The sequence below is a fragment of the Pan paniscus genome, chromosome 6 (assembly GCF_029289425.2).
Source record: "Pan paniscus chromosome 6, NHGRI_mPanPan1-v2.0_pri, whole genome shotgun sequence".
Classification (NCBI taxonomy): domain Eukaryota; kingdom Metazoa; phylum Chordata; class Mammalia; order Primates; family Hominidae; genus Pan; species Pan paniscus.
This window is the reverse complement of record NC_073255.2, coordinates 100,269,840-100,296,856: the sequence shown is the minus strand read 5'-3', so window position 1 is coordinate 100,296,856 and position 27,017 is coordinate 100,269,840. Positions and strand designations below refer to the sequence as shown.

Below are 27,017 nucleotides of genomic sequence, written 5' to 3'. Positions count from 1 at the left end.
ACAACAAAAAAACACGACTCCAACTCTATGGAGTGAAGAAAGATCTTGCTATGAAATTCAGATTTTAGAGATGAATACAGTTTTGTTTTGTTTAAATAGGAAGTCATGTTGTAGGCCCTGATTTTTTCTGAATGTGTTTGTTTAATGGAGAAACGGGAGAGAAAGAGTAAAATAAAACAAGAAAAAGAAATTGAACGAAAAATTCTATGATTAGAGATTCAAAATAAAATAATATTGAAGTTATTGCTTGAAGACATGATGGTATTTTAAAATATAACAGCTACTTTTTTCTAAATACTTAAACTAGCATAAGTTTGTCAATATGGGGACTCTGATGGACAAATAATAAACTTCCAATAAATACTTGTTTAATGTTACTATGCATCTCTTTAGAAAAGGTATTTCTTTCATCAGAAATTCAGTGCCCTATCATTTCAATAGCTGTATTACTTGGGTCAAGGAAAATTTTTTTCTAAATAGTTGTCTTGTTTGTAGAAAATATTTTACCTTGTTTCTTAGTTTAGGATAGTTCCTTTTCTATGCTTTTTATTTTTTATGAAGGCTTCAATGTGCCACTTCACTTTAAAAATGCCGAATATAAACTCTTGACTTAAAAATCACTACACACTCTTTTAACCATTCTCCTGGGCATTGATACTTCTGAATTGCTTGCTTTCTTATTCCTGTCTCTTGAAAGTATTCCCCAAAGAAGTAAGATTGTTGAAGCTTTCTTTCCATTTGTCTTTAATTTTCACTTTCTCTGGCACACATCTTTGTGTGCATGGAAGCACAGTACCATCTCAAATCACAAGTTTTTCTGATTATGACTCTTAACAGTATGTCTATCTCAGAGATGAGTCATATACACCTATATGCATACAAGCAAATAAGGCCCTTTGTCAAGGTTTTCACCTTAGTTTTCTTAAGATGTGGAAAATAATATGAAAGTTAATTATTTCCTTTAAATTTTTTTGGCTAAGGATAATTATTTTCCTTTTCAGTGTTTGGGTTTGCCTGTTTGTACATGAGAACAAAAAAGAGAGAGAAAGATTAAATAATTTCAATTAGGTTACTCTGTCTCATTTTTTTCAGGCAAAATGTTGAAGAAATTAGATTTGATTTACTGAAAAAAATCACAGAAAAATGTTTGTACATACATATACTCATATAAAAACTACAACAAAAACATAATTTTATGCTGCCAACATTCATAGTATCACCTAAAAAAAGGAAGAATAAACATTTCATGGCAATCAAGTTTTTATTGTTCTTTATTCACTTTTAGTTACTAAAAAATGAAATGTATATGAACAAATTAAATATATGAATTAACAACTGAGATTTAGCCAAAAGGTGCCAATCGCAAGTTTGTTGTAGGTAAAGGTCAGTGATTTGCATGAATTAAATCTCTTTAAACTTTGTTCTAGAAATGATTAAATGCAAAAATCTCCTGCAATACTTCACTAACTTACTAATTAAAATATTTCTTCTTAAATGAATAGTAGACACTGATTTGCGACTTCTTGCTCATTTATAACCTGTAATATATTTACTGTATTTACTGCACATTTACATCATTTACTATAACAGCTTAACAACAATCCTTATGATTTGTCAACATGTTGAACAGCAAATTTATCGTGATTAAGCAAAATTTTATTAAGATTAATGGGATATAATCTGATTTTAAGGGAATTTTCCAAAATAACAGAACTGAGCTGAAAAAATGCATTGTTATGGGTATAGTTAATCCAACAGAAACCTAATGCTATGTTATGGAAATGGTCTTCTTTTAGCTGTCATACATTTAAAAAAAAACACATTTTGAATATCCTCAATAAGAAGGTTTAGATTGGTAAAAAGCAATTAATAGCAAACCTCACAACAGAGTATTAAACAATGATTTAGGCTCACAGTTGATAACCAACCCTTTCAGTAAGAATTGTAGAAGCAATATCTTTCCTCAACAGCTTCACATATTGGAGAACACAGTGCTTCAACAGAGTGATCCAAAGAAATTGAGATTTGGCTCAAAGGCCAACAAAGTTAATAATAAAGGCTGACTTACCTTCTCTACAAGCTTATTACATTCTTTTATTCTTTAAGCCCTTTCTCCTAAAGATATAAAATTGGAAACAGTGTACCATAGTGGGAAGTCTGGAGTTGATGTTGAAATAATTGACAGAATATATAACAATGGTATTTTTAGGTAGTGAGGCTATTGATACCAACATATCACATAGACAATAATGGGCATCTCTAATTCTGCTCTTCTTAATCCTCATGCTGGGGAAGAAAGTCTGCTTTTGAATTATTAAAAATGGAAGAAATGATGGATTTGACTATTTACTTATCTAATTTTGGAGTGGAATGCTATCTTCAGATATATAAAATATCCCTCCTGAGCTGTAGTTCTCAGTCCCATTACATCCCACTTCATCCCTCATTTGCGCAGCTCCTGCTGCCACAGTATCCATGCCTAGCATAAAACAAACTAAGTTAAGTCACGGTGGGGTGCCTTTTGTGAGGCCACTCAGAGTAGAAAGAAACAAAGAGCAAGACAGAGATGCAGAGAACATAAAGAAAACAAATAAGACATTAAAAACAGGAGAGATAAGTGGGAAGGAAAAATAAATTCACCAGGCTAAGCATCATAAAATCACACACGCTCTTAAAATTTGGCCAGTAATTAATAGTAGTAGTATTATTATTAGTCTTTGTTTTGGGAGATTGCCTTCAGAGAGCTGGAAAATTCATTTCGAATTAATAAGGGTCTTTTTCTTTCAGAAGCATCTCCTAAAAATAAGAACGGGCTAATTAAAAATCTGACAGCCACCCCGATACTTACAGAATTTTTGCATATGCAGGATAGTCATCACAAATTGTATTCTCTGCACGTCATGTCAAAAGTATTCTCATACACTACTAGAGGGAGCTTAAGAATTTAAGGTGTGCAAGAATATATTTCTACCTTTGGCCCACCAGGGCCCTCTTGTAGGAGGCCTGTGTTGGGCGGGAGAGGCCTAGTCGCAGACCCTGTCTTTTCAAGGAGAAAGCCCGCCACTGCTTCTTCTGAGTCTGGAGGTAAAACCAGTCCGGCATTGCTACTCCCTAGCTCTCTCCCCCTCCCTTAATTCCTCCTCTACATTTCAGGCGCATTTCTCAGAGTGCCACCTGTTCCTGCTGCTTACCCTTTTCATGCCTTCGCATTGACAAAAGTGAGCTCACCCTGCGGTAACCTTGTCAGGCAGGGCAGGCCAGTGGCCAGAGCAGAGCGTTAGGACCCTTTTGGAGGTAGTCCCAACTGGGATGCGCAAAGCGCTTCTCTTACTACTGTCCTCCCTAGATGCAGAATTCGTCCCCCCACCCCTCTGTCCAATGGAACCACAGGGCTGGGAAGATTTTACAGCGTCAGTACTTCTCTGTCCGTCCACAGCCCGGTCCCTGAGGCTCTGTCCTCGCCAGGTGAGCCGAGCAGTACCTGGGCGTGGGACCGCTGGCACAAAGGGCACCCAGCCCCGGCAGAGGCTCTAACCTATGGCACACGCGGGCATATAGTGCCACCTGGTAGAGAGTCAACAGTGGTGCTTTAAAATGCAATACAAACCCCTCCTACATTTGTTGTCAAATCACTTCACGATTCCCAGGCAGGCAGTGGATTCTGCGCCTGGGAGTAGGGCTGGGGGGGAACACTGCCTGCATGTGCAAAAATAACCCCCGAAGACGCGAGCCAAGTCCTGGGTTGGAGCCTCTGCAGCCTGTGGATGCCCGCTGGGCGGCTGGCCGTCCCCTGGGAGCCCCGCGGGGCTGGTCCGCTCCGCCTGCGCACGCCGGGCGGCGGGAGCGAGCCGGCGCCGACTTTGGGAGTTCCTGGCTGCCTTGTATGGAGGGCTGCTCCCGGCCCGTCTCCGCCCGACTGCTCTGACGCCCAGCCCTCCCGCTGCCCACCCCCAGCCGCCTCCCTCTGACTTGCCTAAGAAGCCAGACGGAGCCTCTCGCTTCCACAAGTCTCTCTGCCTGCCATTCCCCGATTCCTGCAGCCACCCCCACCCTCCAGCGCCGTCACCCCTCCTCCGCCCCCGCCCCCGCCTCCGCCTTCGCCTCGGCAATCGGGGGAATAAATCAGGGAGGAAACCGAGAGGGAGAGCGAGAGCGCGCGAGCGCCGGCGGGCTCGCCGAGGTCTGTTTCCAAAGTCGCCCTTGATGGCGGCGGAGGCAAGGCGGCCGCGGCGCGGAGCAGCCGACGCACGCTAGTGGGTCCGCCCGCCACCGCCCCTTCCCCGGCGCCCGCTCCCGCCCTTGCCGTCCCCCGCGCGGCTCCGCGCCTCGGGCCCCGGGCGCAGCCGGCCCTCCAGACGCCCGCGGTCCCGGCGGCGTGTGCTGCTCTTCCTCCGCCCGCGGTTTCCAGCGCCGCTCCTTCCCCCGCTTGGGCAGGGAGGGGGCATTGATCTTCGATCGCGAAGATGGCTGCTGGCTGCCTGCTGGCCTTGACTCTGACACTTTTCCAATCTTTGCTCATCGGCCCCTCGTCGGAGGAGCCGTTCCCTTCGGCCGTCACGTAAGTCGGCGGGCCGGGCAGGGAGCGCCGGCCGAGGGGCGCCGCGGGAGTTGGGGGTGGGGGTCGGTTCCCGAGTCGCGGGGCTTTTCCGCCCGTGGGGGTGGGGAGCGAGCGGCCGGGGAGCCAGGCTCGGATGCGGAGACGCCGGGCAGGCGGTGCGCGCCGCTCGCCGCTGGAATGCGTCCCGAACCGGCGTCTCGGGCGCCTCCGCGGGGCCGGGCACTGGGGGCCGACTGTCCCGGGAAGCGCCCGCCGACGACTCGCGGCGTCTCAGCCCGTCTCTAACGGGATTCTCTAGACTTCAGAGTGCAGCCGTACTGGGGAAAAAAGTTTCCAGCCAGCTCACCCACTCTGATTCAACCCAGTTCAATAAAAAGTTATGTTTTGGTTGGGTAATTTACAAATAGGTAATTTCAGGCTTGCCGAGGTAGCGTGGACTTCCCCCGCACTTGGCCTCCGAGATGCTCTTTAATTGCTGTAGTGCCCAAACTCGTTTTATCCCACATTACTGGATGCACTTGACAGCCTTCCGATTAGACGCGGGCTGGCTCCTCGCGGCCGAGCGTGCCGTCCACGCAGGGGGCTCACAGGTACTGGGACCACGCGATCCAACCTCCCCAACCCATTATTTGAAACATCTAAGCGTCGGCAGACACGCGGTCCCTGTTCTTCAAATGAATAGAGCCTATTCTTTGAAGGAGGGACTATTTCCAGTCTCCTACAAATTTTCTTTTATTTTTACCATTTCTAAAATAACTTTTAAAAACCTCGCTGCTGTTCTGGAAATAGAGGGCTTATAGGTAGCTATAGTCACACCACAGGAAGGGAATGAAAAATAATAATTCTCTCCTCTCTTAGCAAAATAGAATCAAACTCAATGGCGCATATAAATATATACATATTTTTTAATGCACCGAATAGCCTATCCGGCATTCTGGGAAAGCATTTATTTTGGTTCTTGAAGCTTCTTTAAAGCTTCTAAAGGTAGGTAATCTTAAGTGGATGAGTCACTTTAATGCATTTTACATAACAAAAACAAAGCCCAAGGTAGCTTTCCCGGTATTTATGCTGCTGGGAATTACTTGCTGTCCTTTGTTGGCTGAGTGCTGAATACAGGAGTTTTTGGTGGAAAGTAACAGTGAATCTTTAGCGGTTGAAACCCTGCGGCTATTATTTAAGATTCAGTTTTAAGTATTTATTACCTTAGGTGTCAGTGCAACAATCTGGAGGATGCATATTCTATCCCGGAGAAGGGGAGTGTCTAATTTTTGTTGTCATTGATTTACAGTAATGTTCCTCTTTAGATAATCTTCCATAAAACTGATTGCAGATCCTTTTTGTTATGAAGCAAAAGGGTAAATGCCATCTGGAGATCTTCGTTTAATTGGCAGGATGTTCCAGTCAGATATTTTTAAACATAAAAAGAGTAAGAATCACCCTAAGGATGCTTCAGAATTATTTACTCTTATTAAGGCATCACACTTCCATTTAATTTTTTAAGTCTGTTTGTTGCTTGGCCTGTAAAGTGAGAACTCAAATGAGTCGCTTGCATTCTGTGTCAAATAAATAAGTGGCTCTTTAAAAAACAATCACTTTCTAAATGTGTTCCGATTACTCATTTTTACAGTGTTGTTTTTAACTGACAATTTATCAATATTTTTATCATGGGAGGGGATACATCATCATACCATTGGGGAAAACTACAACAAAATACAACCTTTTATTCCTCAACATACTGTGGTAAAATATTAATGTAAAAATCCTTATTGTTAAGAAGAACATCTGCAATAATGCTTTCCTAAAATTATAAGTAAATCAATTTTCATGGTCAGAAATTTACTAGACACAAGAAAGAGTATATATAGTGGGTTAAAATGGGAAGTAGGACATCACAATTTCTTTTCTTTGGAAGGATCTGAAATTTTTTTTAACGATGAAAATTCAAGATATTTTCAAATTATATAAGACATTGATTATTTAATGAATGAAATACTTAATAAAAGGTTTTGTGGAGCGAAGTCAATCTCCTGTAGGTAATCTTAACAATATTTTTGGAAGCCTTCTGCATCTTCAGTTTTTCATTTGAAAAGTTAGTAACACTGTCTTCTGAGGAAAGAACTGATGGTTGACATTTGTACTTCATGTTAGATTTCTGAATAAACTTTATGAAATTAAAAAATGCAATATTTTTCATAAAGATGTGCCATTTGCTTTTCTTTCGAGAAAAGAATTCATATGCACTGTTTAATCAGGACAAATCTCAAATCTTTGGGGGAAAATTTCAAATTTATAAAAACTGAGTACAAAGATTGTAGTGTCAATAAAGGCAAATTATTATGCTTCTGTATATAAATTTCTCTCGGAATCATTAGTAAATATTTTTGGGTTTTTTTTTTGCCAGTTTCATTTTTCACAGAAAAAGTAATGTAAGAAGTTTTTATCAGCTGAAGAGGAAGAGCATGCCATCACACACTATAAAATTAATTATGCACTAATTGGAGTTGGACTTCAATTAGAATTAGTAGTTCAAAGTTGTTTTTTTTAAAAATATAGAGTGTTTACATTTGCGTGAAGGGCTTAAATTCTATTATGGTAAAACAAATGATGTGTCAGTTAAGTATCTTCTTTCATTTTTTGCTCTCCTGTTTAACATACATTCTAATATAAATTTTCTTTTGGATTAAAGTAGTAGTTAACCTGTTCTAAGAGTTAACACTAAAATAGATGTTTTTCAGACAAGGAAATTTTGATACGATTATTTCTCTGGGTTAGGTGTTTCTTTTGGAAATGTTTGTCTCCCTAAGGTGTGAAACATAAATACATGATATGGTAGCAGCCACGTAATGTGTATTGGTTGATATATAAATGGAAAATATATCATTTTTATGCTATAGTATGCACATGTCATATTGGTATTTTTAAAATGTAGCTTTCAAAAAGGGTAGTTGTCCGTTTTTCTAGAAATAATTTCTTGCCACATGTTAAAAGACTTCTATTTTAAAATTTAGAATTACATGTGTGATAGAATCTATTTACAAATGCAATTAAAAATATATAGTTATAACTATTAATATCAAACTTTTATCTCAATCACATCAAAATGCCAGTCAGTCTACAATAATTGGCTGAGAGCCTATTGGTATACAGGGATTTTAATATAAAGTGTACAATGGTATAAATATAAAACTAAGAATTGTGGATATCCACAGGAAATAAGCATAAATTCTCATAGAAGTATAGTACTTTTGGCTTTAATTACTTAGGATATATTTTTTTTCCTGTTATTAGAGAAATTTGTGTTTAAGGCTATAAAGGAGAAATTTTGTATGTCAGGATATTGTAATGGATATCTGTTCCATGCATTATAAGTGACATAATTATTCTCACTTGAAGTCAGCAGTTTCTGTTTACATTTTACATACACAAGGAAATGTGCCATATGATCAATTATGAGATAAAATATTAAATGTAAAATAAAACCTGAAACAGTGAACATTAATAAACTTTTCTCAAGTCTTTAATTTTGTTCTCATCGGCTTAACCATATAACATTTATTATTCCACAGATGTATGTTTTAAAATATGCAACAATAGATATATTTTTCCACGTAAGCAGTAATATTATGTTAAATTTATTAATGTTACACATAGCTATATGTGTAGCTATTTGGATTGGCATTTGAATGAAAATTAAGCAGACTGAAATGGATATAATTTTTGAAAAAAATGTAAGAAAATACAAGAATCTAAGCATATTATGGTTTATTAAAGGGAAATAAAATGTGCCTTTATTATCTCCCCCTCCCATGGCTTTCATTAATTTAATTTAATAAATATACATAAAATTTGAATATAAAGTAGGTGGTTCATTTTGACAATAGATAAGAGCTTTACAGTTGTTTTCTTCACAACAAACTGTGTAGACATCTTTCTGTTATTTCTCCAACATTGATAAAACTAACAATAAAATACTCTTCTTTCTAGGGTTTACACATAGTAAATTTTTACAAAAACATAACATATGGAAATTATTGTGCTAAAATTTAGTATATATAGGAGTATATATTCATAAACAATAATGCATTGAGAAATTTTACAAATAATTTTTACAATAGTGCTCATAACAAACTATATAATTTACATATTCTCTGGAGTATCATTATATAAAGCACCTCTTAAGGTTTCTCTTGATTTCCCTATTTCTCAATATAGATGCAAGTTTCCAAGAATTTCCTAGCACATGTCTTCAAGCTATTTATAACTTTAAATTGGAGATTTAAATGGGTAAAATGAAACATATCTTAGGCAAATCATGCAATTTGTTGATCTCATTTAATGTCTTATATGTATGGACATAAGCATTTCTAACATAAGTATACATAGCATTTTGGGAAAAAAATCAGAATTTCAGTATTTCAAAAAAGTAACATTTTATTGTTATTAAAATGACAACGGTCCATTATTTCTATTAAAAGAGCTGTCTGTGGTAGTGTTTCAAAAAGCAGGTCAGCTGCTTTCCATGGGGAACAAACTTTGTTCTATTATATCGCCTCCACATTTACTTAAGGCTTACAGTGTGCATCAAGCACTGTGTCACTAAGTGTGTCAACCAGTCTTTCTTTTCATGAACTATCTGTGAGCAGTACCACGATTGTTCCCAAGGCTTTCATACAGTTGCTTTCCAGTAAACTGGGAATGGGCTGTGATGGCCAACCATGTAGCTTACACATGATTCATTTTTTTGTGTGTGCACTGAAACATGTAAACGATTGCGTCGTGTTGTTTACAGAGTTGAAAGAAAAAGGCAATTGACCTCAATGTCAATTAAGTAAAAGTGGCAGCACTTTGTGAAAAAATACTATGTTACTACCTTTTCCTTGAGAGTCCAAAATATTAACATCGTATAATTAGATAACTTTCCTAGTTTGTGTCACTATATAGTATTCTATTTAATAGATAGTATTTTATGTATATGCAAATACACATATATACGTGTGTATGTCCATACATATTTTTAAAACTTTAAGTGGATTGACAGAGTAGAAAAACCTCAGTAAGGTAAGTTTATTAACAAGTGTGCATACCTTAGGTCTTCTGTCAGTCCACAACTGTTTTCAGGGATTAAATCTAACTTAATAACACCAGCATTTAATAATGATTTGCCAAGACAATTAAATGAGATATTGCATACACAAGCAGCCTGAAAATGCTCAAGTCCTATAGAGACGGGTTACTAACATAATTGACAAGTAATTAAAAAAGTGATTCTAAAGACAGTTTTGCTGTCTTTTAAACAAGTGTGAGAAAGAAACTATACCATTTGAAATGTTGGCACCTATTGAAAGTTCTTTACATACTAAGCAGTTTTATTTCTTTCATTTAGATAAGATATACTTTGAAATTTAGAATTAAACATATTTGGTGGTGTGATATTTTAGGAATGAAGGCAAATGTGCACAGGTTTAAAATTTTTATTTGTAAAATATAAGCTCTTAAATATCCCTTCTTTGTAGGCTTTACATCTTTTGTAGTAATTCAGTACATAGAATCAGCTACTCTTAGCAGTTTTTAAAAATGAGTAAAGAAAGCGGTCATTGCTCCTTTATATTTTGCCACTTGTTTCTACAGGTTATGAACGAGGAAAAGATTGACTTTGTGGCCTCAACAAACCGGCACACTTTTTATAGTTAATTTCAATAATTCAGAATTAGGCTGTTATATATAAAGCAATATTTGAAGTTCTCTTTGAATATGAATGTGGGATATTTCTGGCTAAATGTTATTTTAACATTTGCTTCTGCTGATTTTTTTTAACCATATGCTCTGTGGATTTAAAAAATTAGGATACATTTTAAATTCTGTATCATAAATGGAAGAACAACTTAAACTAGAACTGGTGGCAGTAGAAAATAACGGTGCTGGCCATTTTAAATGCTTCAGATTTGGGGATAATCTTACTGTCTATTTGAAGCTCTTTTTTCTGTGTAATTAAAAATACGCTATGGTGGTCTTCTGGCAAATGATGGAAAGTAATTCCAATGTTATTTTATTCAAATAATAAATTCTGGTTTCTCTCTCTTTCATACACACACATGCATATAATTACTATTAACCATAACATTATTATTTGTATATAACATCAAATCAAATGAAAAATTTTAAAATTTGTTTCTCTTAAGTTACCCATGATCAGACCTCAATTTCAGGTCCTTTTCACTTCAATCTGTGCTCCCTGTTTCAGATTTCCTGTTATCACCAGACATTTCTCTCTAAGAGAAATTGTTGAGGGATTTTGATATACAGATAAACCTGTAATATGTAATCAACACATACCAAAGTTGTCAAGCAAGTCTAGAGAATTGTTTCTTTTGATATTTGCCCAATACCTTAGGGATAATTAGGGAAAAGAGGGGAAAGAGCTAATAAAATTTTTCTAAGGTGCATACTGTCAAACTATGTGAAGGGATGGTTAAATATTAATAATGCCATATTTTGAGAGTTACAAGAGGGATGGAGCAATGAAATAAATGGGCTCAGGCAGACTGCAAAAATCTCTTGTTTTTAAAAAGTGAGCAACAGGCATTGTGGTGAAAATACTCTGAGGAGTGATGGATGTGTAAGTGGGGCAGAGAGAAGAGCCCTCAGATTTATGAGGTGCAAAATTACATTAAAGATACAAAAGGTAGCAGTTGGTTATTTTTCTTAATGCTTCTGTTTTCTTCATTTCCCATATGAGCTTGGTTATATTGGAAATGCTGCTTCCTAAACATAATAATCATTTTTAGAAGCTTAAATATTCACATTTGGAAATTCACCTTAGAGACGAAAGACAATAAAATTATCTAGATCTCAGAACATAAGTACTTAAAAATTCTTAGTTTTTATGAAATTCTGGGAAATGGTTTATTGGATAAGAAACACTAGTATAACATTTAATTAAGAGCTTAAGTGCTAATCAACAAGAAAGAAATTCCATTAGAAAATTTTTTTCATTAGATTACAAGAAAGAAATAACTTGCAGGTAAGCAGCCTTCTAGGTAGTATACTTAAAACTAGGCTTCTAAATAAATAGTACATTTTATTTTTGAAGTTGTTTTAATTTATACTGCTTTTTAAAATATTGTTTCAAATATTTTTTAACACCAAATATAATTTAATTCAACAATTAACGTGATGATTATTATTATTCAGTGCAAATTACGTACTGCGCTGAGCTACACGTTGAGAATACAAACTGAGGGAAGAGAGTCCCTAAGGAAAACATTAGCAACTCCAAGCTGACTATGGAACACTGGGATACATCAGAGCATGACCAAGGAAAAAGTACATTGCATACTGAAGGGGCATGGTCTAAAGAAACGTGGTCTGTTCTTTGTTAGGCATTGGACTTGTCAATTGGAAGTGATGTTGGTAGCTATTGGCTTAAGTCTGGTTATAAATTTCTTGCATCCTGACCCAAGGAGGGGATGAGCAGTGCTCATATTACATCGACATTTGCAATAGCCCTGTTTGGTGTACCAACACAAATTTGGTCTTCTATCCTGTGTTGCTGTTGAGATTTTTAAATTAAAAAAAAAAAAGTAATAGGTTTGAATCATAATATGTAGAAGATGGATTAAGGCGGGCCAGTATATTAGGCAGAGGCAATGAGACTAGTTAGTATACCATTGCAGCATTCACTGAACCAGAGATGATGCCCGAGGTTTCAAAGGATTAGTGGCAGTGAGAAGGTGAAGCAGGTATGAAGTAGAAGTACAATTTCAGGACTTGGTGGTTGTGAGATTTGGGGAATCAGGAAAGGAAGAAGAACTGGAGAAGACTTTTAGATCTCTAACATGTAGATCATGTGTCATTAAATTTTGTAGGCTAGAGAACACAGGAGGAATGCAGGTTGATGTTGTGAGAGTGGGAGTAGGTTGATCGTTGGACATTTGGAGTTTGCAGTGTCTTTTAGATGTCTGTTAGGCCCTTAGAAATATGTATCTGGGCCGGGCATGGTGGATCACACCTGTAATCCCAGCACTTTGGGAGGCCGAGGTGGGCAGATCATGAGGTCAGGAGAGATCGAGACAATCCTGGCTAACACGGTGAAACCCCATCTCTACTAAAAATACAAAAAATTAGCCGGGTGTGATGGCATGCGCCAGTAGTCCCAGCTGCTGAGGAGGCTGAGGCAGGGGAATCACTTGAACCCGGGAGGCGGATGTTGCAGTGACCCAAGATTGTGCCACTGCACTCCAGCCTGGGTGACAGAGTGAGACTCCGTCTCAAAAAAAAAAAAAAAAAGTATCTAAAGAGAGTTTGGAGACAAATTCAGAGAGCAATACCTTTGAAGGCAGAAGAAGGATTTTTTTCATGTATTTAACACATATTTATCTATAATCTACTAAGATAGACACTGAGTTTCAAAAGAAGGGCCTTGATTTACAGTTTCATTTTGCGGAGAGGTCAAACTAGATGACCCCTTAAAGGAAGTCATCAGGCTGCTGATGAAAGAAAGAAGTCTGAGTAGCGTGTCAGGGACAGAAGCATGGTTTCAGTGGCTTGAGGAGTTGGTCAAGTTGAGAATATGGAGACAAGTGCAGATTGTTCCTTCCAGGAATTCGGTGACATGAGGAAAGTGAGAGATAATAGAGTGAATTCAGAGGAAGACATTATCCTTAGCAAACTAACACAGGAACAGAAAACCAAATACTGCATGTTCTCGCTTATAAAGTGGAGCAACATAATGAGAACACATGGACACATAGAGGGGATCAACACACACTGGGACCTTTCAGAGGGTGGAGAGTGGGAGGAGTGAGAGGATCAGAAAAAATAACTAATGAGTACTAGATTTAATGCCTGGCTGATGAAATCATCTGTACAACAAACCCCTATGACACAAGTTTACCTATGTTACATACCTCCACTTTTACCCCTCAACTTAAAAATAAAAGTTAAGAAAAAACAATAAATAGTAAGTTAATATTAGGCCGTTTGGGATTGTAAATTGTACAAAACCATAGGACTATCTTAAACCAAAAAGAGAAATATTTTTAAATGGTAGTGGAGCTGGATGATCCATCATGGGAGTTCAGGTCAAGGATGTTCCAACAACTGCAGAAAAAGGTGAGACTGCTATCATGATAATCTCTCAAGTCATTTTCTGCTTTTCTTTGTGTCACTTCTTTCTTCTTTCTCTATAAATTGGCATTATCTGCCTCCAGTGCTCATGGTGTTGAATGGTTGTGAGGGATTATGTTTTCTCCTTCGAAGCCTTGAACCAGCTTGAGTGTAGAATTCTAGTCCTAAAGATAACCTCCCAAAGAAGATGTGTTGACAGTCTGAATATGGGCCAGATGGCCACTTACAGTCCATTTAATTGTGACCAGGAGATGGGATTTGGAAAAGAGACTCTGGTTGCCTGAGCTTGGGTTAGTTCACCATATCTGGTCCAGTCTTCTTAGGAGGTATTACATGGTAAAAGGCCAGTTGCTATTACCCTGGATAGGGGAAGAGCCGATTCTCAGAAAAAGGCTCTGGTGAGAAGGGTGGGGAAGGTGTGGAAGGCTGTACAGACAACTAAATAGTGTTACCAGAGGGGAGATTCCAGTATCTCAGAGGGAGAAGACCAAATGTCAGAGAGATGAAAGCAATGAGATGCCATGATTGATGGATGAATGTTCTGATAGAGGCAGGTGAGGAAGGGATCAAGACTAAACACAATGTCTTACAAAGTAACTTTTGAAATATGAAACAGCCTTGAGAATTAAAGCAGATGGTTGGAATACAGGATAGATATAATTTTAATTTACTGGAGATGTTTTTAGAGGAATGATTTAAATTACATATTCCATTCTCAAGAAGGAATGACATAATTCAGAAATGTAATACATACACATTAGTAATATTCAAATTTTGAGAGGAATGGACTAGAGTTTTTCTTTCAGTGGTAGTAACAAGACTCCAGTTTGCCACTATATTACCTTTGGACACAGCAACATTTGGTTCTCACTTGTCTTTATTTTTCATTTACTTCTTTCCTATGAGAGATTATCATCTTAAAGATTCATGTAGTTTTATAACATGTCATTAGAATTTTTTTTTTTTTTGAGATGGAGTCTCACTGTGTCACTCAGGCTGGAGTGCAGTGGTGTGATCTCAGCTCACTGCAATCTCTGCCTCCCGGCTTCAAGTGATTCTTTTGTCTCAGCTTCCTGAGTAGCTGGGACTACAGGCGCATGCCACCACACCCGGCTAACTTTTTTGTATTTTTAGTAGAGATGGGGCTTCACCATATTGGTCAGGCTGGTCTCGAACTCCTGACCTCAAGCGATCCACCTGCCTTGGCCTCCCAAAGTGCTAGGATTACAGGCGTGAGCCGCGACACCCAGCCGATGTCATTAGATTTTAAAAGTGTGTGGTGCTTGTGGTAGAAAGATCTTCCAGTAATATCATTGAAAAAGAAACAGATAAAAGAACAAATAGTTCTTTCCTTTGGCAATTGAGCATTACTTATTCATTAATTTTGAGCAGATAGTAGTGGTTTACTGCCCCACTCTATTGGTGCTTCCTGCCCCCAGTAGAAGGGAGAAGTTTTGGTCGAAACAGATCCTTGTCAAGAAAAGAAAACAGTAAAGTCTAGAAGATAAAAAAACCACCGGAAGTTGGGCGAGGGCTCGCTTGTAGGCTCAGCTGTTGGGGAGGCTGAGGCAGGAAGATCGCTTGAGCCCAGGAGTTCAAATCTTGCCTGGGCAACATAGGCTCATCTCTAAACAAATAAACAAACAAAAAACTGACAGAATATCCCTGCAAAGCATATCCTTGGTTAACCCTCACTGAGGCATCTCAGGTCTCTTGAAGGTCTGGAAATTACTGGCACTTGCCATCACGGCAGTTCCTGAGTTTCCAAGATGAATGAATGCATGGTTAGGATTGCAAATGCCAGTGGATCTAAGAATCAGTCTTCATCTCATTGGTACTATTGCAGTGTGGAAAAACCATGCTTGCGGTTTGTGGCAAGAGATGAGAAGAGTTAGGGTGGGCTATTTATTTCCCTTTTGTGACTTTGCTCTTTTTTCTCTCCCACAGATATTCACAGTTTGAACTAATTTTGGTGTCTCCACCTGCAGTGTCTGAACAGTAATAATTACTAACAATCATCCTTCAATTACAATAATATTGTTTTCTGACATTTTTGAGCTCCTTCTGTATGCCAGGCACTATTAATTAGTACTCTCCAATTTTTTTTTTTTTTTTTTTTTTTTTTAAGACAGAGTCTTGTTCTGTTGCCCAGGCTGGAGTGGAGTGGCGTGATCTCGGCTCACTGCAACCTCCACCTCCTGGGTTCAAGTGATTCTCCTGCCTCAGCCTCCCTAGTAGCTGGGATTACAGGTGTGTGCCACCATGCCTGGCTAATTTTTGTATTTTTAGTAGAGATAGGGTTTCACCATGTTGGCCAGGCTGGTCTCCAACACCTGACCTCAGTAATCCACCCACCTCAACCTCCCAAAGTGCTGGGATTACAGGCGTAAGCCACTGCGCCTGGCCTCATGTTTTTTAATCCATCTAACCTTCAAGGCAATCCTCGGAGATAAGTATTATTATTATCTTTGTTTTGTAAATGCGGGAACAAGTTTAGGGTATGAAGAACTTTTTTGAATTTCCTTAGGAGTTCAGATTTGATCTCAAGCAGCTCAATTCTAGATTCCTATACTTACCTGCTGAACTTTGCTGCCCTTTGCAGGAGCTTTGAGGTCCTAACATCTATTATCTCGCCTGGCTGCATATTCCAGCAATAAGATTGAGAGAGAGGAGTCATGTAAAGTAGAGCATAACTAACTCTCAGCCTTGATTTCTCCATCTGTAGAACAAAGATAGTATTTTTGCTTCCTGCATCCAATGTTATCGTGAGGATTAAATGAAAGAATGCGTGGGGAACTTTGAAGGACTGTTTAATAGCCAGGCTTCATTATGTGTGCCTTATGTGGTTTTTCTGCCTTTAAGAGATCATGAATTGATGACTATGGATTAGTGAGCTAGATTATTGTGCTAATATATAACCATTTGGGCCATGAGAAAAACTTAAAATGAATGGAAAAAGGGATGCTTAGCAGGTCTTAAAAATGTCTCCTCCTAAAACCTGTGCAGCCTTTCATCATAAAAGGGAAAGGGAAAGAGATGCAGTGGAGTGTAAGTGGAATAGGGTGGGTGAACTGTTCCATCCCTAGGTTAAGGACAAAACCAGTGTCCTAAAAGAGACCGTGAAGAAAGCAGAACCACAAAGCATTTGATGTGCTTTGTTGTGACATTTCAGTCAGCACCTGTTGTAGGAGAACTGTGCCACAGAGAGTGAATCTATTTTTAAAAGTCATAGCTTTACCACCAATATCCTCTCATTGTCAAAGATGTGAGTTTTTAGCCTCAAAACAGAATATCTGAAAGTTAATAATGCAATCTATCCAGGATGTTTATAGAAATGATTCCAGACTACCCTACAAATTGAGCAAGTGCAGGATAGTAAAATCAAGACCAGTTGCATTTTTCGCAACCAATACAGAAGTTGGCAAAAATCTGCCAAGAGCGTACTGAAAAAGGCCAGCGTTTACTTGACTCATCCAGCTGATGGTTAGTTACACTCATCTAACTCCAGCCCTTCACTTTGCAATATAAATGGAGTGGAGCCTCTCATAAACACTGTTCTCTTGTTGGTAGAAATCAAACACCGAAATAAAATTTCTGGTGCAAATTTGGAGTTGATTTATGGATAAAAGATGTTTTAGATTAACCAATACATTAATACCATGACTAATGATTAATAATTACAACTTGATGATAACCATTGAAGCAGCAAGCTTTCGATGCCAGGAATCTGGTTTTTTTTTTTGAGATGGAGTCTGTCTCTATCACCCAGGCTGGAGTGCAACTGCCTGATCTTAGCTCACTGCAACCTCCGCCTCCTGGGTTCAAGCAATTCTCCTGCCTCAGCCTCCTGAGTAGCTGGGATTACAGGTGCCAACCACCATGCCTGGCTAATTTTTTTATATTCTGAGTAGAGACGGGGTTCACCATATTGGCCAGGCTGGTCTCGGGCTCCTGACCTCAGGTGATCTGCCTGCCTCGGCTTCCCAAAGTGTTAGGATTACAGGTGTGAGCCACTGCGCCCAGCCAACATGGCCTTTTTATAGCAGTCATTTTGACATTTGCCATAGAAAAGAATGTGTAAAATTTTTATGAAGTTTGTCACTTTAAAAATACCACCCTGTCTTTGTCATGACATTTTATTAGAATTGACTTAAATTTACATCTGCAAAAATGTTGGGGGACTTAAACAAATGGGCCATAGGAAGCCTCAGGAAGATGGGCACAATGGAGGCTGTGCAGACTGCTCAGACTGCTCAGACTGCTCTAAATTAAACATATTAGCTGCTTGGCTGTCAGTCCAAACACCTGATTTTCCTGTCGATATAAGTGTAGAAATTGGCATTAATTTTTATGAGGCAAAATTTTATTGTGAATGGGTAGCTTAGTTCCCAGAGGATTGATACATGGGTGTCAAGGTCTACTGGTGAGTAATTGTTTAAAATTTATATTTTTCCTCGATGGTAATGAATAAACATAGGGGAATGGTAACTCATCACAGACCAAACCATGCGTGATAATTATATGAGGTCATTCATCTCCTTAAATTATCAGATGTGACACAACCTGTCTGTGTGGCATCTAAAGGCCAGCTGAGTCCCGGCTGTACATGACTGTGACAGAGGAGCCATTTGAAGGTTGCAAGTCTTGGATTTGGTCCTACCCCTTTTGGGTTTTTCCACATGTGAAGTAAATTGGCTCCTGGACTCTATTCTTGTAATATGCACAGGGAGCCAAAACCTGGGGTCAGCAGGCTACTCAGAATCGATTTTTTTTCCTTCTTCCTTCTGTTGCCTCTATATATCTACCCTAATTGCAGAGAAACACATACATCAGTCACATACACAGATATGTACATATTTATATGATATGTGCATACATATAATACATATTACACAATAAACATCAAATATATATTATAATGATTTATATCAAGTGAAAGTTATAAGATATGAAGAAAATATACATGCAGATTCAGATATGCTACATGTACATAGAATATATACATTTAGAAAACATTATAAAACCTGAAAATGCTTTGTAGTATCCAGAAATGCCATCATCCATGGAAAAGATTGTAAATTTATTAGGAGTAACTGAAACATCAAAGTGGATGTGATATATAACTGCTGATTATTTTACTTTTTTGTCCAGTCGGAATCCTGTGATCCTACTCTTTCACATCTTCAAACCCACAGTGGTTCTGTATTGCTCTACTAACTCCCAAAAATTCTAAGTTGATAGATACTTAAGTAAAGCCAGAACCATATGAGTCTATGCTATGGTAGTTCAGAGGACTCAAGGTAGGCAATCTGGTATGGTGGGAATATTCAGGATTTTGAGTCAGAGAATCCCAAGGTTGAACCCTGCTTCTGGTATAGCCTGTGTGATCTTGGAAAGTTAATTTTCTTTCAGTTTCATTTCATATTCTGTAAAAGAGTATCACATACCGTACCTTTTAGGGGAAATTGTAAGGCTTAAATGAGAGGCCATGAAGTACTTGTCTATGTATATTCCACTGAATTTATTGAGCAAAGAGTGAAAAGTGTTAGTTCTTTCATCTTTTCTGATTCTAATGTGGAGCCATGAGAACTAGACATTTTTCTTGATTTTCTAATCTACTCCTGGAGGCATCTATGGAGATTAGTAAAGATTACTGTTTTCTCTTATGCTTTTCACATTTATCTGATTAGAACACTAGGGGAAAATCTCTGGAATGGGAGTGGGAAAGGGAGGTCCAAGTCATAAAATAAATAAATAAAATGCAACAGATGGTTCCTTGCTTATCGTCCTGAGGTTATGTTTAAGATTTTTTATGCTATGTGTCATGGCTTTTGTCTGAAGCTGAAGATGGCTGTTTGCTCCATATCCTTTCTGTTTACTAAATCAGTACAGATTCCTGCCAAGTTACACAGGTTTCCTATAATTTAAATGGATTTAGATGTTGGATCTATGCTGAGTATCATTAAAGCTTCATTCTTGTATGTGACTATCAAGTAATTACAATTCTAAAAAGTGATCATATATGGTGTGGTTGCGGCCTTTCTGTTTTTTGTTTGTTTGTTTTTTTTTTTATTTTTTTAAAGACAAGATCTTGCTCTGTTGTCCATGCCTAGCTAGTTTTAAAAAAATATTTTGGAGATACGGAGTCTTGCTGTCTCACTATGTTGCCCAGGCTCGTCTCAAACTCCTGACCTCAGGTGATCCTCCTGCTTCAGCCTCCCAAAGTGCTGGGATTACAGGCGTGAGCCATTGCATCTGGCCTTGGGTTGCTGCCTTTCTAATCAGGTTTCCTCATCTGAAGCAGAGGACAGATATTCATTTGAGTGACTTTTTAATTCTCCTCAAAATGGTTCATAACTAGTACCATATTAATGGCATAGAAGAGAAGTCATTGCATTAAAAAATTGATGCTTTTGAACATCAGAGTTTAATTATTTCATGGAACTTGCATGGTTGGTTAAAAGTGCAGATTCAAAGCTCAGCTCTACAATTAGCTGGGTAACTTGAACAAGTCAACCTTCCCATTGATAAAACTTCATAGGGTTCTTGTAAGGATTAAAAATATTCATGTAAAACACTGCATGTAGAAAGCACTGAACAAATATACTCTGATTAGAAGCAGGATAGCAGTCTAATCAGGTGACATGGGTTCCTGTTTGCTTCCACCATTAACTAGATGTAAGACCTACCTTGGTAACATCTTGTAAGGAAGAATTTCTGGCTTTAGCACTATCCAACACATAATTGCTCACCTCCTGTTTCTTAAAAACTTGGTTTTAGTTGTTACAGAATTGTCATTCATGTATCTATTGACCATAAATTAGATCTTTCTTGGTACTTGAGCACTCCCATGCTTGTGGTTATGCTCCTGAAAAGTTTATTTTCCCACTGTTTTAAGTTTCTCCTTTCTGAAAGCAAAAATCATGAAGTTTGATGTTTTCCTCTCTTTTAAACATTTTGCTACCATCCAAATTGTGCTAAGGCATAGTATGGTACCAAGCTTCTTTTTGTATCTGATTGAAGGACTTATCAAGTACAGATAAGTTCCCTCTTATCCACTAGGGACACATTTCCAGACCCCCCAGTGGATGCCTGAAACTGCGTATATTACCAATTAAAAATATATACTATGTTTTTGCCTATGTATACGTTACCTATGATAAAGTTTATAAATTAGGCACAGAAAGGAGATTAAAACAACTAATAAAATGGAACAGTTATAACAATACACTGTAATAAAAGTTGTGTGGAGGTGGTCTCTCTCCCTCTCTGTCTCATTCTGTAGCACTTTTGGACTTTGGTTGACTGCGGGTAACTGAAACCCCAGAAAGAGACAGAGCAAAACCTTGAATAAGGGTAGGGGGGTATATTGTAGTATATAATGAAGTCATTGACCTTTCAGAAAAATTGACCTCGTGTGCAGAAAAATAATTTTAGTGGCCCATTGTCCCTGATGATTTTAGTTCTGTGAAAGAGACCCTAGGTGTTCTCCCTTGACAATATTAGTTCTAGTAATCTTTGCAAACGGAAAATTGTAACGTTAAAGATACATAAGCAATAATTACTGTACTACTTGTAATATAGAATGGCGCTTTTTTTTTCTGCTAAGATGAGCAACACACGTATCATCATGGTTTACCTTGAGTAATAAATGTATATTATGAAATATTTTGAGAAAAGTAAAAATCAATTACATTATGCTGTTTAAAGTATCAATTCTAATTTTTCAAGAATTTGTATCTGAGCTCATAAGGCGTTTTAAAGTATAGAAGAGGGGTGTGTGCAGTCTTTTATGTGCGGCCTTTTATTGTGCCAGTTGATGAGTTTTCCTCCTAGTGTAGAGGCATGAATAAATGAGAAGAGTTAGAAATACATGTTAGATCCTCAACATGTATACAAAAAAGATGTGAATCAGATTATACAGAGGAAATCAAAGACTGATGACTAATTTAAGCTTCAGTGAATCTAAACAAACCAAATTTAATTAATTAATTAATTTATTTATTTATTTTTGAAGCAGAGTCTCGCTCTCTCACCCAGGCTGGAGTGCAGTGGTGCAATCTTGGCTCATTGCAGCCTCCGCCTCCCGGGTTGAGTGGATTCTCGTGCCTCAGCCTCCCTACTAGCTGGGATTACAGGCATGTGCCACCATGCTCGGCTAATTTTTGTATTTTTAGTAAGAGATGGGGTTTTGCCATCTTGGCTAGGCTGGTTTTGAACTCCCGACCTCAGGTGATCCACCTGCCTCAGCCTCCCTAATTGCAGGGATTACAGGAGTGAGCCACCACGCCCAGCCCCAAACAGAATCTTCATAAAGGCATTTTATGCAAAGATAAAATGAATCCTGGGCTGGGCGCGGTGGCTCACACTTGTAATCCCAGCAATTTGGGAGGCTGAGGCAGGAGAATGAGTTTGAGACCAGCCTAGGCAATGCAGCAAGACCTCACTTTACTGAAAATTAAATAATTGTCTGGGTGTGCTGGCATGCACCTATTAGTCCCAGCTATGCAGGTGAGAGGATCACTTGAGCCTGAACGTTGGGGCTGCAGTGAGCTATGATCCAGCAGCCGCACTCCAGCCTCGGCAACAGAGCAAGACTCTGTCTCTTAAAAAAAAAAAAAAAAAAAAAAAAATTGAATCTCATGTTTAAAATTTGGTAATGTAAATGTATTTATTTATTTATTTTGGTTTGGTATTTTCTATTCTGTGTAGCATACTACCACAAACTGAATGGTTTAAAACAATATACATTTATTATCTAACAGTTTCAATGCTGAGGAGTCATGGTGGCCCCTTGTTCAGTCTCACAAGGCTGCAGTAAGGTGTTGCCTGGACTGCATTCCCGTATGGGGCTACTTCCTGCTCCTCTTTCAAAATCGTGTGGTTGTTGAGGCCCTATTAAAGGTCCTCTCACAACATGGCAGTTTATTTCTTGTAGACTAGAGGGAAACTCTCTTCATTCAGAAAGGGGGCTCAATCCCCCTTTGAAGGGCATTCAGCTGATTAAGTTAGATCATCCATTATACTCCCTTTTTTGATTCATTGAAAATCAAGTGATGTGAGATCTGAATTCCATCTGCAGAATCGTGTCACCTTTACCACATAACGTCACATAATTAAGGGAGTGACATCCCTTCATATCATGGTCCCCACTCACACTCAAGGAGAATGGGTTCTGCAGGAGTGGGAATTACGAGAATCATCTCAGAATCCTGCCTACCACAAGTGTTATATTAGACAGCAATCACAAATATACCAAAAACTAAAAGATGTGAATGCTCGTTTCTTTCCTACTTTACGTGCTCACAGATTTGGGAAATGCTGTGAAGCATCAGATGACCCATTACTCTTTTGCCTTCAGGCAAACTGTGTTGGGTCACATTAGTTCTGATCCTTCCTGTAAGAAAAGTAAACTCCAGTAGCTCATTAACTAGTCATTAAGGGTGCTGTCATCATTAGTTAGCTGAACTTTTCACTTTCTGCAAAGAAGAATTCTCTTTGCTGTGGTTTAAGCCAATTTATACCATTATTGTCAATAAATATGTAGAAAAATTATAAAAATTCTTTTGAAATGTAAAGGATTATGATCCTTCCAAATTAAGGTTTATACTTGGGTCTTTCCTGAAAAATATCCATTTATTTGCCTGCATAAACTAGCCAATACTCTACAGTCCTAAACAGCATCTGATTTTTCATTTGAATCAGTATGTAATGGTAATGTCCTCTAACGCCCCAGTTATAAAGTATTAATGATTTCTTCATTTCAGTGAGTAGATTTAGGTGAATAGCTATGAGTTCTGTTTTTCAAAGAAAAAAATAACGATGACATGCTTTTTAATACTGCTTATGTACTGGGTACTCAGTAAATTTCCTTTAAAAAGTAGGTCCTTCATATACTCCATACAGGTGCTTCCCTGCTCAGCCTGTGCATGTCCTAAGTCATTTTATTTTCAGAGTGCTGCTGGTTGTCTGATTTGTTCAGGATTTTCTTGTTATAAGTCTAGCAATAATTAATTTGCTAGCACCAGGGAACACTGGTCAGAGTAAGTGTCTAATTTAGTGCTTTTCACACTAACCGTGCTAAAGGGGTAGGGCTGATTTATTTATTTTGTAAATTTTATATCCATTGCAAAGGTATATTTTTGTGAAATGGTATGAAAATCAATTAATAGAAAAATGAAATTTAAAAAGATATACATATTATAAACCTTCTTTTACTTAATTAAATTCCACAGCCATAAAATTACTCTTTCCAAACTGTGTTAAAAGTGTGTAAACACTCCCAATTTGTGCACTTTTCTTGTGGACTGGTAGACACAGTTCCCAGATTAGCAGCCTCAGAGTAGCATAATCTGAATAGCTCTAGTTTACTTTGAGTATTTAGGACATAACTAAATTACCGTTTTCAGTTTGAAAATGGCGTTACAAAAACTACAATAGAAGATTTTCACATTAAATGATTTTACATGAAAGTGATAGGCTCTACTTTAACACTTACTTTCTATTTTAGCTATGGATCGCAATGGCCTTTTCCTCAAAGTAATCGTAATGCTTTGGTTTGAAGGAAGCCTGCTATTTGACGAGGAACTACAAGCTCTGTAGTTCCTTGCCAGAATTTTGTTGCTCATAAGCAAATTTGGCTTTTAATGTGTTCTCTTTAGAACATTTACTATTTGCCATGAATTCAAACACTTGCTGTCAGCAAACCAACTATTTTGATACTGCAGTGAAAAGGAGGACTGCATACTCTTTGTTCACAGTTTCAGTAAATCAGCTAATCTGAAGGTAGCTATTCCCTTTTGATGGCTTCTGAGATTATTTGTATATAGTCAAGAAGCAGATGTATGTAAAATTGTTAACCCACAAAGATTTTATTTCCAAGAATGAAGATAAAAACATTAATGCATGCCTGGGGCAGGTTGAGTTCTCTCTACGTTAAAGAAAGTGTATATATATGTGTATATATATATATATCTGTTTAAAATATATTTGGCCTATGGGGCTGAGGCTATATAAAAGTCTCCATTGATAACTCAGATCTCAGAGTGTCTGCGAAAGTATAAAAGTATAAATAATTCTCCCTGTATTGAAACACATCCAGAATTAAACAATATATTCTTGCAAAAGGCAATTAAAAGTTTTCAAGGAATGGAATGTGTCATTTAAGTTTGGTTCAGATGTTCAGTTAGCAAATAGTGAGAATTGCAGAGCTTTTTCATTTTGTGGACCTTAGTTTCTTTCCAGGCATCTGTGCACACTGGAATTAAAATGCATGGAAATTTTTTTTTTCTTGACAAAGCATCTTTTGCTTATTTTCTGTTCTATTGGAGATTTTTCTGACAGCCTGTTGCCAATGATGTTCTGTGTTGCACGTAGGATTTTACCTAATGAAACCGAGGCATAAATTATATCAAAAGACTAGTACAAGGTTATCTATTTTTTTAAATGCCTTTCCATGCAGTCCTTACTACATTATATCTGTCACTATACACTTCTTCCGGAACAGCTGTCTCAAGAACTTTTATGGAGTTTTTCCAGACTGTTGAGATAAACTAGTTTCCTAGAAAATCAGAGTTATGTGTTTCAAGAATCTCTTGAGGGGTCCTTATTCTGCTTTCCAGTAGGTCACTTAAAACGAATTGAATTGAACTAGATCTTTTTACAAAGATGCTGCATCTCCCAGATAATCGTTACAATGTCAGGTCAAGAAGAATACCAATATAAATAGTGCTAGACATACTCTCGCTAAACTTCCTAGAGTAGCTTTTCCCTTTTAAGTGATTTTCTGGATAAAGCTCACAACAAATACGTTATTGATAAATTTCCTTATAAATAACATCATGGAGGTTATTCATCAAGGATGAAAATCTTCAAGAAAGAGAATTCAGAGGCCATGATTCTAAGAGATAGCTGCTGAAATCTTACCAATAGAAATTGTCCAACACCTTGGTGACCATTATAGTTAATTATTGCAGGAAGATATTAATTATTATTACATTTTATGTGCACATCATTTAATGTATCTTGGCAAGATGACCCTTAAACATGAATATTTTAATTACTTTATTTGCAATTTGGGTAAAAATATGGGATGGGCATTTAAAGCCAAATGTTGCCTCATAAACCTCACATTTAAAAATTAAGTATTCTTTTCTTTGTGAACAGCTTCACTTAGGGGATGGTTAGGCCTTTTCTCAAGGATCCATGGAATAAAAGACAAAGTATGTTTAAGGAATATAAATGGATGAAACCACCAAAACATTTATTGCATCATGGGAAATTTTTGGAGACCAGAATTGTTGATTCCAAATTATCTGTAAGATCATTCTGTAGACTTCAGATAGTCCTGAAATAAGATTCTTTGTGTTTTTCTTTATCTTCCCTGACCATCCTCATTTGCAATGAGATGGTGAATTGAGGCGCATCTGTGGTCTGATGAGTTCTGAGCAAGCCCTGTATGGAGGTAAGCACCTTGAAAGGGATATAAGCATTCTTCGTAGTGCAGGAGGCAATCATCAACTGTGATGAAATTTGGCTTTGTGTTCATCTGCCTCTCTTTCCCTGCCCTTCTCCCATGATATTTATTCTTTTTTGGAGTATCAGTGCCCAAACGCTCTTCCTTGATTGATCAATTTCAAATTCTTGTTTTTATGCATCACCCATGATTTGAGCCCTCTCCCCTCTAAAATTCAAAGGAACCCTTCTGTCTCAAACCATTGGATAAGCAGAATCTTCCTAGTGATGTCATTTTAAAGAGAGTTTGTTAGCACAGATAAATCTCTGCTGTGTAGACCATTTAAGTGCAGACCGTATTTTTTAAAAGGTAATTATTTCGTAGTTCTGTTCTGACTTGTGATTGCTACTGTCAAACACTGTTTCAGAAGAGGAGCTTCTGGGATATCTGCTTCTGAAAGTTTGCTTACCAATGTCTTGGCATAAAGTCATGGAGCAGGTTTTGAAAGAATGCTTCCTGAGGTTTTCCCCTTTCTAACATCAGATACTGTCTCCTTAGAACATTAGATTCTGTTATAAAACAAAGTCATCATTTTAAATAGAGATCAGTGGTGCATAATAAAGTAGTTCTGATAAGCTGAGCATGGTCAGGAAAAAACTGCCCTGTATGTTGTATTTTGTAATAATAAAGCACAAGGGCTTTTTAATAAAATTATAGATACCTGAATACCCGTGTGTTAGATTGAGGGATGGAACATTAGGATAAGAAGAATAAAGATGTTTTGAAGGATATGGACTTGAAGAAGTGTAAAAGATGGTTACGTGTTATCCATAAAGGGCTAAATAATAACAACCAATGTTAGAGAAAGGTGTGGCCTTA

The 27,017-nt window shown here is 37.9% G+C and overlaps 1 protein-coding gene across 4 annotated transcripts in view; it reads left to right on the top strand.

Moving 5' to 3' along the window:
* The first annotated feature begins 1,227 nt into the window (after positions 1-1,227).
* The window catches only part of CACNA2D1 (calcium voltage-gated channel auxiliary subunit alpha2delta 1), a 497,098-nt gene continuing 471,308 nt past the window's right edge, over positions 1,228-27,017 (top strand). For all 4 annotated transcript variants that reach the window (XM_008976325.4, XM_008976323.4, XM_008976324.4 and 1 more), the window contains exon 1: positions 1,228-4,558. In XM_008976325.4, coding sequence (XP_008974573.1) covers positions 4,464-4,558 — 95 coding nt within the window. In that variant the 5' untranslated portion in view covers positions 1,228-4,463. The remainder of the gene's footprint in view (positions 4,559-27,017) is intronic.